At 40.1% G+C, this 12,674-nt stretch overlaps 1 protein-coding gene across 3 annotated transcripts in view; it reads right to left on the bottom strand.

Annotated features, from left to right (window-relative positions):
- Positions 1 to 768: 768 nt before the first annotated feature.
- znf385b (zinc finger protein 385B) overlaps positions 769 to 12,674 on the bottom strand; it is a 49,336-nt gene continuing 37,430 nt past the window's right edge. For 2 of the 3 annotated variants that reach the window (XM_039818733.1, XM_039818731.1), the window contains exons 5-11: positions 7,656 to 7,792; positions 7,362 to 7,472; positions 4,187 to 4,349; positions 3,685 to 4,062; positions 3,173 to 3,357; positions 2,913 to 3,008; positions 769 to 2,548 (exon numbers count right to left, since the gene is read on the bottom strand). In XM_039818733.1, the coding sequence (XP_039674667.1) occupies positions 2,279 to 2,548; positions 2,913 to 3,008; positions 3,173 to 3,357; positions 3,685 to 4,062; positions 4,187 to 4,349; positions 7,362 to 7,472; positions 7,656 to 7,792 (1,340 nt within the window). In that variant the 3' untranslated portion in view covers positions 769 to 2,278. The remainder of the gene's footprint in view (positions 2,549 to 2,912; positions 3,009 to 3,172; positions 3,358 to 3,684; positions 4,063 to 4,186; positions 4,350 to 7,361; positions 7,473 to 7,655; positions 7,793 to 12,674) is intronic. The other variant, XM_039818732.1, reaches the window with a different exon arrangement.

Here is a 12,674-nt window from a genome sequence, read left to right as displayed (position 1 = left end):
ATTGATTGCAGAACAGAACAAGTGACTCTCCCTTAGTTGCTTATTGGTTAAATTATTGAAATTACTGATAGCCGATGAGAAGAGCCTGCAAAGTGAAGTGGACTCTCAACAAACCCTCCTGTTACATCATCTTGGAGGAGGAGCTTTTACACTTTGTCTTTAACTTTAACGTGTTAAGTTTTCTATGGTTTCTCCTGGTTCTGTGAAGCTCTTTCACGACTGTCAAACAACCTTATGGAGGCCAAAAAAATGCTAGCTAAAGCAATGTCGTTTGTTAGCGAACACCAGACCAACATTAGACAATCCTGCTAGTGCCCCCTAGAGACTGCAGGGTTCAGTCCACACAATATGAAATTGACGACAGAAAAACTATATACAATATAAACAATATATTGACGTTAAGCAGGGAAAATCAGTTCGTGTGACAAAATAATCTCAACTCAAAGGTCCACTTATGAGCTTTTTTTCTTAGCTTTCAACCCCATCTGTGCAGCCATACTATCTATAAAAACAAAGCATTTTAGCCCTTCAAAGTTAAGTGTCTGACAGGCTGCACATGGTTAGACAACAACTTTTTTCTATGTGCCAAGATGTCAAAAGTCAATATGTGATTGTATGTGGTGTATTAACCAGGTCCAAGATAGTAATAGGCTCCTGTCATAATATGAAAAACTATATATATATATACACTGAATATATATATATATATATATATATATATATATATATATATATATATATATATATATATATATATATATATATATATATATATATACTGAATATATTGTGTGATAGAGACTGGGAGAGGTGGGGTGTAAGGGGACAAAAAAAAAACATAAATATACATCAGCCCCAAGAGACTGAACAGCTGAAAAGCTCAGAATAAAGCTGGTTAGTGGCTGTGTGAGTTGAGATTATTTTGTCACACATAACATGCTAAATATTAAGCTGTACATAGAGCCTTACTAATAGCAGAGCTAAAAGTAGCATGTGTATCCTGAGGGTGGCACTAGGAGGAAAGGTAATGGGACCAAATCTAAAGGGTCTCTACACCAAAGAGATCATACGGTTGTTTGAAAGTTGTGAAAAAGCTTTGGGTGAATATGTTTATATATGAACTCTAAAATAACTAAAAGCAACCAGAGAAATGTTTATATTTAGTTTTTCCTCATGGATAGTGAATAAGAGTGTTAAATGTATTGATTAAGTAAAGTATTGAGAGACAAACACATTGTTGGTTTTGGTCTTTTCATGGGATTTGTCGACAATGAGAACAATTTAGAAAAATGCCTGCCTTATCTTTTAATTTATTTTTCTGCTGTATGTTAGGAACGAGTTGAACATGAGTGCAGGAACGTCTGAGGGAGGACACCTGAGGCATCAGTCCAGTGTTAATATGACATGAAGACATCTGCAGTAGTATTTGTTCATGACGGAGGACATCTGACATCAGGTTGGTGCTAGTTAGCTCCTCCAGCAAGAGCAAGAAGAGCTTCAAAGTTGGTTTCAAAGGAGATTTGTTTAGACAGAAACAACCTCCTCCAAACTCTGAGGACCCGACCCAACCAGACCTGACTAACTTGTCCACCTTTGTGTCTCGGTTTTGGGTATCGTTGAGACATTTTTTAAATTCCGCTTGTCAATTCCGGTTCCTCACAAATCCTGGTTCTGATCCTTGTTACCTTAGTCAAAACTAAATTCATTAAAAACAAACTCCAGCTTTATTTTCAGTACATTTGGGCTGCCACAAAGAGGTACTTTTTTGGTAAAAAAGAAAATAAGAAAAAATATAAATATTCTCTACTGTATGTTTCCATGCACAAGTTGAATGTTTTACTTTCTTTTAGATGTTTTGAATCTGGAGCATCAAAACGATAAATGGGGACAACAAAAAAGCGGCATACTGATTTTTTTTACTACTGACAACTTATTGCTTACTAAGAAGGACTTTTCCATGACTGTAAAAAAAAATCCAAGGTTTTCAAGGATGTGTGGGAGCCTTTCCGCCTCTGTTCCTTTCTGGTTTGGATAACATCATCACAGGTTGCTGTTGCGTCAGCTGTGAAGTTTCAGACCTGAGAAGAAGATCCAGCCAGAAGGAGGAGGTTCTCTCCTTTCAAGTTTCCTTTTGAAGCCTCAGTCAAGTGAGAAGGTTGCAGGTTTGAATCCCTGCAGCCTTGATGGCAGAGCTGATGTCTCTTCTTGACTCTTCCCTCACTCCAACAAACCGGAGGTCAAAAGTCAACGGTTCGACTCCTCACCGCCAACGCTGCCATCAGTAGGGTGTGAAGAGGATTGATCCTTGGCTTGTTCTGATTGGTCCAGGAGCCGGACGCAGGAAGGAGGCGGTGAAGAGGGACGAGGAGGTTGGAGGACGAGGATGGAGAGAGATGGTAGGGGTTAGGGGTGAGGAGGTGGGAGTGAGGAGGGGGGAGGAGGAGAGAGAGGAGGGAGGTAGCGAGATGGTGGAGGTGAGGGAGGAGGGCGGATGAGCAAATGGAGTGGAGAGGAAGGAGGGAGAGAGGGAGGGCTTCACCAACTCCTTCTTAGGAGGAGAGGACAAGAAACAAGGAAAGAAGAGGAGGGGAAACAAAAGGAGAGAAGACAAGGAGAGGAAACAAGGAGGTTAGTGGAGAGGAACCATGAGGAGACAAGAAGAGGAACCAAGGAAACAGGAGAAGAAACAAGGAGAGTAGAACAAAAAACAGTGTGGAATAAATACAAAAAGCAAATAAACATAATCATTAATTCAAATATTATTATTTTTTTATTGTCTCACCATTATTGATTTATATCAGCATTCATCTATTTTACTGATGCATTCATTGATCTGCACAGATCTATAATTAACTATGGTTCATGCCAATAAAGCAAACTGGAAGTTGAATGAGAGTGAGAGAAATACTTACAGTAAGTGAGCTGCGCTGCTGTTTGTTATAAGGGCTGTATTTGGGTTTGCTGGGTTTTCCTGCCACTCTGTCCTTGTGCCTCCTGCTGGAGATGTGCTGCAACAACCACAAACATTGATATTCTTCTGGGGTTCCCACTATGACATCATATAGTTAAACTGTGGCTGAGTCCGAAATCACTTCCTAGTTATGACAGTAGATCTGTATAAAGTACGGTTAGAATAATGTTATTATACTGTATGTGCCCGTTGTGTTTCTACCTGTTTGAGTTGGATCTCAGAGTTGACGTGGACATCACAGATCTGGCAGTGGAAAGTTTTGTTCTGTAGGCCGGAGCCCTTCAGTGCAGAGCTGCTGCCATTCTTCAGCTTGGCTCCGGCTCGAGGGTAGGCCTTGATTGGCCCGGCACCGCTCCGAGCCTCCAGCATCGTCTTGTGCTTTGAGCCTGGAAACAGATACACACAGAAAACAAACTTCTATAAACAAGAGACATAATGACAATGAAAAACTAGATAAATTCCCTTCCATCCAGCCCACTAGTTCCCGTTTATTTTCTATTTAAATCAAACTGCTACTTGATACTTGAAACTTGATGAAGACAAATAATATGTCTGTATAGTAATCATCATCATGTAGTAACACAAGTGTTAAAAGCTCTCCCTGTTGTTGCATTCAAGGACAGATGTGATCACTCAAGCTACCACTGAGGAGATGAAAAATGGCAGCAGATAAAAATAATAAATAATCCTTACATCATCTTGTTCTTCCTCACCTGCATTATGAGCCTCCAACTGAGACAGAGAGTTGACGGCGACTTTACACAGAGAGCAGTACAACAGCTTCTTCGCTTTTTCCTCCTCCGACTCCACTGAGAGAGGAGCATCCTGGGTTGAGGCCTGGGAAGGAGGAGGAGGAGCAGCAGGGGATGAAGAGGAGGTGACAGGAGCTGGAGGAGGGGGAGAGGCTTGGGAAGAAGGGGAAGAGGAGGAAGAGGAGAAGAGGCCTGAGGCGGGGAGAGCGGTGGGAGGACTGGAGGGAGGAGGCTCACTGCCTGGTAGGCTAGAGGAGGGGGAGGCAGAGGAGAGAGGGGAGCAGGAGGGGAGGAGGAAGGGTTTAAGAGGAAAGGAGTCCGTGGGGCTAGATAAGAGATCTGGAGGTAAACAGGTGGGAGAAGAGGAGAAGGAAAAGGAAAAATTTAAAAAAAAAACTTTGCTACTCCAAAATAAAAAATCAGTAACATTAACAATATTTAGATCAGTGTTATTAAAATGAACCTGAGTTGCTTCTGTTAGCTGAGACAAGAGGGGTGGGGCAAACAGGACGTGTGATGCTCCCATTGGTCTCTCCAGTGATTGACAGCTTGGCCTTGGTCTTGTTCTCCTGAGACTTGAGCTTTTTGGCATGACGGCTGCCTCTGTAATGAGCTTCTGCCTGAGACTGAAGAAAGAGACATACAGAGAAGTTTTAATTTTCTGTTTGGGCTTGTTTCTGTCATTTACTATGAGTCTTGATGTCACTTACTGTCTATCCACTCTTCCACTAGCTTCTGAGACTCAGTACAGTCTTTCATTGAGGGTTTCTTTCACCAGTCTTTATGAAAAATTGCTGAATCCTTATCACTGTCCGACACTGTCAAACTATTTTTTAGCATACAAAAAAATTCAAAAACTGTTTTGCGAGCACAGCAGTGTGGGTATTATACGTCATAGTAGTCAATATCAATTATATCCATCAAAACACACTGTTATCTTCCCAACTTTTATCTGTAATGTCTGCTGTCTAAACAAGACAAAGAGTCTGCAGCCATGCTAGCAGCTCTGTCAGGCTGGTGCTTTGAGCGAAATGCTGTCAGCATGCTAACATGCTCACAGTGACAATGCTAACATGCTGATGTTAAGCAAGTAATATTTACCAGGTTCACCATCTTAATTCAGTTAGCATGCTAACATTTGCTAATTTGCACTTCAGAAAGGGCGCTGCTCATAAGAATGCCATTCATTCTGCAGGTATTAAATCATAAACCAAAGTACTAAACAAATAAATTTGACATACTTACATATATAATAATTGACTGTATGTGTGCAGTTGTGTGTTTTTCACAATAAGATATGCAGATACAGATAGCTTGATAGGTGAAGAAGGAGTATTTTAGGTCTACTCAGCCTGTACATCAACCACCAGGAGTTGGAGAGCCTATGTGTTGGGATGTATATCGACTTGAAATGTGAAAACAGAATTGTGTATGAACAATTTAGATAAAGTTCAGACTGTACAAAATTGTTCAATTGTTTAAATTTGTTCAAGTATTGTTTGTTTGTCCAAGACAAAATCTTATCTTATAAGTTGTCACCACACAGTGTAACAAGCCCAGAGTGACAGTGTGTCGACTCAGTACACAAACCTCCAGGTTAACAGTGTCCTCATGTGACTGTCTAGAAGCTCCATGACTCAGCTTTTATTCAGTTTATTAGACTGAGTTAATGCTGCCCTTTTTACCCCTCTCTTTGTCTCCTCTCCTCAACAGTAATTCTTGTTTTTATGTTCACTCATGAATAACTTAAACAGCTCATGAATTAGTCATGTTTGACTGTCACTAACGATGCAGCTTGTTACCTCTCAGCAGTCATTATGTGGATGAGCTGTATCACAGCACTGTAATAATATAGATGTTAGGTACAGTAAACCTGAGTACACACCTGCTGTTTTAAAGGAATGTCTGACAGGATCATCCACTAAACAAAAACAAGCCTCACAAAGTTGTAGTATTTTCCTTAGTAGTTCTCTGCAGACAAAAATTTTAGGAAATCTTTTAAAGGAACAGTCCAACATAAACTTCAGTCAGTTTAATCTATGTGCTTTGTAAATCAAGATTACAATGCAAGTATCAACAATAAGGGAGAACTAATATTAGCGAGCAAACTAAATGTAAATTTTAGAGCACTACTGTATGTTCCATTATATTGTGACTGTTCAGAACCGTTTTAATTCTTTCCCCAATTCGGTAACCACAGATTTGTAGTTGCTAATGAGCTAGCATTTGTAAAGTAGCCTAACATCTAGTAAACATAGCATAATAGCTAACAAGCAACCGAGATGTAGATGATAAGATGTACAATATATCAGTTCCATCTCTGTATGTCCAGAGATACAGTAGGTCCAGAGCGTATTTAGCCTAGCTTAGCAAAAAGACTGGAAGCATGGGGAAAATGCTAGCCTATAGCTTCATCAAAAGTGATACAAATTGTGTTCTGATTGTTTAACACTGTTTTATTCATTCCCCAGTACCGAAACCACTGAGATTGATTGGTAATTAGTCTCGCATTGCCAGACCTTCCTCCACAGCACCGTGGAGGAGGGTCTGGCTAGTCCACACAGCATCTGGTTTATTGGTATTTCTTTAAACCAATCACAATCATCATGGGCGGCGCTAAGCTCCGCACAGAGCCCCTGCAAAATAGCCTCGGGAAGGAACTAGTTTTGGTGGAACGTGTACGTTCAAAAGTTGTTTTAGTCATGCGAGAGAAAACTCAGATTGGACAGATAGTCTAGCTAGCTGTCTCAATTTACCCTGTAGAGATCTGAGGAGCAGTTAACCATAGTCCTCCAACACTAAGAAAGCGTAAGGAAACGGACGGCGAAAAGACATGCATCCGGCGTAATTTTGTGCGGCACCGGAGCAATCCCAGAAGTGGAACGTCGTGGATATAACCTAGTTGCTAATGAGAGCTAAGGTTGACATTTTAGCTTAAATGCTAGCTAACAAGGATAGGAAGGGTATCCTATGTTAAAGGAACAATTCAACGTTTTATGAAATCATCTTTCTCTCTGTCTTCTACAAATTTAGATGAGAAGATGGATATCAATTTCATGTGTCTGTAGCTACACATTTCAAGTGTAGCTACAGACATAGGTCCAGTATGTTAAGCCTTAAGCACATGGACTGGAAGCAGGGAAGAACTGCTAGCCTAGCTCCATCAAAATAGAACAAATACGCCTTCCAAAAACTCCAAAGCTGTAGTTAGTTTTAGCAGCAGTTAGCGTTGGAGCTATTTGTTGACCAGCGACTGCTGGGCACAGTTACTCAAAACTACTGTCCATATTGTGGAGTTTCAAGGTTTGAGTTAGTTGTTAGTGGGTGCATTTATTTTCTAGGATAGCAGTTTCCCCTTGCTTGCAGTCTTTGTGAGAAGCTAGGCAAACCATGCCCTGGATGGACAGAACAATAGGAGATGAAACTGATATCAATCTTATCATCGGACTCTGAGGAAGACCAATAATTAGAGGATTTCCAGAAATGTCACACTATTACTTTGAACGTGCTTCAAACATTTTGATCGCAGCAGGACCAAAGTGCAGATAGATCACATTACAAGAAGTTTATCAAATCAAACTGACTGGAAAAGTCTGAAAAATTAGACCTACAAGTTAAACACAAACAGAGACACTTACATCAGAGTTAAACCTCAGCTGGCAGACGTTGCATGAGACGACCTGTTTCTTCCTGGGTATAAAGGTAACGCCAAAGGTGTGGTTGATGACAGCTTTCTGCACCGGGTCCATCTGTAGGATTCACACAGAGGTCAGAGATCACCAGCCTGCTCAGCAATGCTGAACTGCTGAACAGTGATGACAGAGTGTTGCCTCTTGACTCTTTATCACAGTCAGCCTGTAACGCCTGCAGCTACAACACCCTGTCACTGTTACTGTCCCTCACACACACACACACACACACACACACATTACCGTGTTGAAGTTTGGGAACAGTCCGACTGGTGATGTCGTCTCGACAGGAAACGACAGGAATGGTTTCATCATTACCGAGGGACCATTAGCGCCAATTAGCCCTGGCAATGTCCCGCCCACTGCACCACACCCACCACCTGGAAACAGAGAGAGAGAAAGAGTTTGAATGATTGATTTCCAATAACTGAGCTCATGACACTAATATTGATTTGTGTGCTTTTTAGTCCCTGGTACATGACTGGAAGTGATTGGTTCTCTGTTTAACATCAAAAAAGGAAGATGTCCTTTCAAAATCATTCAACTCATTGACAAGACATTTTCAATACTTCAGATGTTCTTACAGACATGTTCTGTGTATATTAAAACACTTTGTGATCATACAAGTGTACTTTCTGGTTGAAATGATAAAATATTTTCCCAGGGCAAATCCAATGTTTAATATAACATTTCTACAGACTGTACAGACTGCACCAATTTCATATTTTTCAATGGTAAATAATGTACCCTTTTTTTTTAAAAAAATATTAAAAAAAGGTTGTTAAAAAAAAAAAATTAAAAAAACCCAAAAAAAAAAAAAAAACATAAAAAAAAAAAAAAAAAAAAAAAAAAAAAAAAAAAACCCCCCAAAAAAAAAAAAAAAAACACCCACAAACCCAAAACCCCCCCCCCAAAAAAAAAAAAAAAAAATTTTGACAGCTGAGAAATTATTTTTCTGATTATTCCAACACCACATGAATGCAGCACAAACGCCCTATCTCTCAATATTAACAAATGTGAAAAATAATTTGTGTATCCACCCTGTGATACGGATCCGTTTCACTTTTTTGGGTTCTTCTTGGCCTATACACCCTTCCACCAAGTTTTATTAAAATAAGTCCAGTAGTTTTTCCGTAATCCTGCTGACTGAAAAACATCCTTCTGTTGTAAAACCATAAAGAAAAATCATTCAAAAATTAACCATTACGTACAATAGGCTACACTTAAAATCCACTAAGAGTCGTATCAACACATTATTTTTGTGAAATTCATGCGGTGAATGGGGCTGCTTCAGCAAAAGTAGTGCTATCTCTGAAGTCTGAATCCAAATTTAATGTGAGGAGGTGTTACATATACTGTATATATACATACTCTATCCGTGTATGTTATAGTCACAGCTTGTAGAAGCTCTGCAGTGAATTATTTCATAACAACAAAGTGTGGGTGGAAACACTGAGAGCAACTGAATCAGCCCTGACATAGAAGGAGGAGGAGGAGGACGAGGAGGAAGAAGAAGAAGAAAAGGCGGAGGAGGAGAAGTTTTTGGTCTTATTGGTTTTGTCCATCTATCCAAGTTAAGTTAGGTCAACCCATTCTATGCCATTTTAAATACACTATAAACCAGTCTAACAAATTCTAAATGCTTGCAATCCAATCCATTCAGTATGTCCTATAATGCTCAACATTTTTTACTAAATCTGGAAATAATATGCCTTTGGGTGGCCAGGCCATATGTGATTAGTCCAGATGTCTGTGCCATTTCACCAGGGGGGCGGATATTGGCAAACGTTGGGCCACTATAGTGCTTCTTTAACCTCTGTGCTATCTATTATTATAACTGTAAATAATATATTAAAGTTTCTTTCTTTTTTCCCCGCAAAATTACATAAGTGGGCCCCAGGGGTTGAGGCCCAAACATTACTGGGCCTTGGCACAAAAACGTTTGAGAAAAGCTGCTATAACCCATTCTAAATGCACTATAATCCAAATCCAGTTTCTAACCCTTGCAGATGAGGGTTTCTAAAAAAGCTTTAAATGTTGATGAATGACTGAATAAACTGGATTGAGAGGCTTGGTTTTGGGGCCAGGTCAGCTGTCTGTGTTTTCAGACTGACATATAACCGATCTTAACCCACTCTAAATTAAAACTAACCTAATGTAAATGCGTTATAACCCATCTTAACACAATGTAAATTCTATATAACCTACTCCAAATGCCTTATAACCCATACTAACCTAATGTTTTGTAACCAATCCTAACCCAATCTTAATGCCTTAACCCATCCCATCCCACTGTAAACGCCTTAATACCCATTCTAAATGAACTTTAATCCATTGTGACATGTGTTGAATCCAGTTTTAACCCTTGCTGATGAGGATAGACCGTTTTAAATGTTTATCTGAATAAACTTGATTGAGAGGTTTGGTTTTTGTACTTAGACCAGGCCAAGCCAGGTCAGGTGTGTGTGTGTTTTCCAACTGACTTAGCTGTGAATTAGCAGTGTGCCATGATGCTGTTGTCAGAGTTTATCCTCATACAGCAGAGCTATGAGTCATTGTCTGCATTTATCGCTAAAGCTCATTATTAAGTTCAGAACAGCATGACTCAACACAGAGCTGTAATCAAACACATGTAGCCGGACACACAACAGCTCAGATCACTGTCACTGTGTAATTAGATGGGATATTATTTATGACTATGAATACAGATTAGTGTCTATTTAAAGATGGTGTAATGTGTCAGCTTGGTGGACCTGCCAAAATAAAGGTTCACTTTCAATAATACAGTCACAATGAAGACGTAATGCTAGTAAACTGTAGACTTTATAAAAAAAACAGGTATTTGCAACCACTGTGAAGCAGAAAAGTATTCATCAACCTACTATGTCACAGTTTTTATTAGCAGTATTTATTTACTAGTAGTTCCCAAAGTCAGTTTGATTTGCAGTTTGTATTCTATCATGTTGGTACAAAACATCACAGAGCACAATAAACCGACGAAGTACAGTACACCACCAGCTGACATCTTTTCACTTTTATCAACTTGTATGTCCTTCATGTTAAGCATTGCAATGTGGGACAGAGAAACACCTGCAACCTCCTGAGAGACCACTGAAACCACCTCAAGAATCATTTCACCTTAAATAAAACAGAACCCTTTGAAAGACCACTCACACAAAACAAGATCCAATTGAACTTCATCAAGGATTACCGAATCCATAACAAGAAAACATGAAACCAACCAGGAGAACCACTGGAGCTCCCTTAAGTAACCTGGACACTTTATCAAGAAAGATTATACCATGACCCTGGAGGCCCCCCAAAGGTGTGGTGGGAGGGGATATCTGACGCTGTTCAGCGATCTGTCAAGCACTTCCATTGAAACATAGTGATGCTTTAAACCTCCTGAGGCACCACTGAAACCACTGCAAGGCTGCATGACCGCGGTGTAATTCGCGTCATGTCCTGCCTCATGCACGCTTTACCCAGGCGCCACCCCTCGCCGAAACCAAATAAAAAAATCTAGAATATTTCCAGTAAGTGAGAATGCGTCTGACACAGACAATTTCGTTTTGTGTGTTACATGTGTGAAAGGGCAACTGATTTTCAGTCTGCATGCTTGTATTTGTTACTTACTTAATTTTGTCATTATTACAATGTGAATGAGCGACAATGAAAACAGAGTCACGATTAGTATGAATTGGAGATTATGTTTCGGTGATGTTCATGTGTGTGTGATAAATGGTGTGGTGACAGGGTCATCGTAATTCTGTCCTCTAAGATCTGTTTACAACACACACACACACACACACACACACACACACACACACGCGCACACACACACACAGTAACCCTCCCCTTCTGTCTTACAGTAAGTTGCTGATCTAAGATGCTGCTATAAATATTGCTACACATCTGCTACTGCATTCGCATGGAGACAGTCTGTAAACCAGCATTGAAAACCGGCCAACAACGAAGTAACGAGCCAGACAGTTTTATTTCAGGCTGCTGGCGATTCAGCTTGAAGATCTGTGAAACGCGGCACAACATTTAAACAAACTAACACGCTCAGTTTAAAGTTTCTTAAAACGCTTTTCCATCTGCAGCCTGCAAATCTGAAGAGCATAATAAATAACAAAAGTGCTGAGAAGTTTCAAACTTAAACAGATATTGAAACTGGAACTGACCAGTTTACTAGCTGAGTGGTGTAAATCAAATCACATACAAGGAATTTGCCTTGGGGTTTTGTATGTGCATGATGGTCACAATAGACATAGTAAGAGAAAAGTAGTAACGCAAAGAGGGTGTAAACATATATATATATATATATATATATATATATATATATATATATGTTTACACCCCTCTAGCATATAATGCTCAGGATTATTCATAATTCTTTTTTTTTAAGATTATTTTTTGGGGCTTTTCCCTTTATTATAGCGACAGTGGATAGATATGAAAGGGGGAGATAGATGGGGGGTGACACGCAACAAAGGGCAGCAAGTCAGATTCGAACCCGCGCCGCTGCAGGACTCAGCCAGCATGGGGCGAACGCTCTTAATGGGTGAGCTAGAGGCCGCCCCCAATAATTTCAATCAATGAAGAGATACTGAAGGTGGAACCAAGTTGTCAGAGCTGGCTAGCTATTCAGCTTGGTCGCTAACAGTAAAATTAGACTTATCACAAACTATTCCTATTGTGTGGAGACATGGGAGGTCAATGCCCCTGCATACCCATACTTATCCTGGCTGATGAAGAGCTCTGCTCAGTTTGAAGATGGGCAGAGCTATCCACTAATCACGGTGAATCCATTGAAATGAATTGCTTTTTTATTTCATCATTTAAATGCTGTTCTTAAATTCTAAATGTTCAAAGTTTCTTTTACTGGTACTGTGTTTGCTGACATCAGCAGCTGCTGAGATTAAATGGTCTATAAATTCATTGTAAACCCTTTCTAATTCGAAGTGTCCAGTTTCCTGCTGGTCAGTCCAGTTTTATCTGCTGAGGTAAGATTTATGATTGTGGCTGCAGTCAGGCATGTCTGGCATTCACACCTCACACTAACACACACACACACACACACACACACACACACACACACACACACACACACACACACACACAATAAAGACATATGAAGGAAAATCTTACAGAGTGGTCGGCTGTACCGTCAGCTGCAGACTGAAGCTCCTGTAACTGATCTGACACGTAGGGCTCTGTGTCATCTGTCATAAACCACCCCCATAAGTTAGCCAATGG

Source organism: Perca fluviatilis, chromosome 12 (genome assembly GCF_010015445.1).
Source record: "Perca fluviatilis chromosome 12, GENO_Pfluv_1.0, whole genome shotgun sequence".
NCBI classification, from domain to species: Eukaryota; Metazoa; Chordata; class Actinopteri; order Perciformes; family Percidae; genus Perca; species Perca fluviatilis.
The sequence above is the reverse complement of the archived record's forward strand: the minus strand, read 5'-3'. Positions and strand labels throughout refer to the sequence as shown.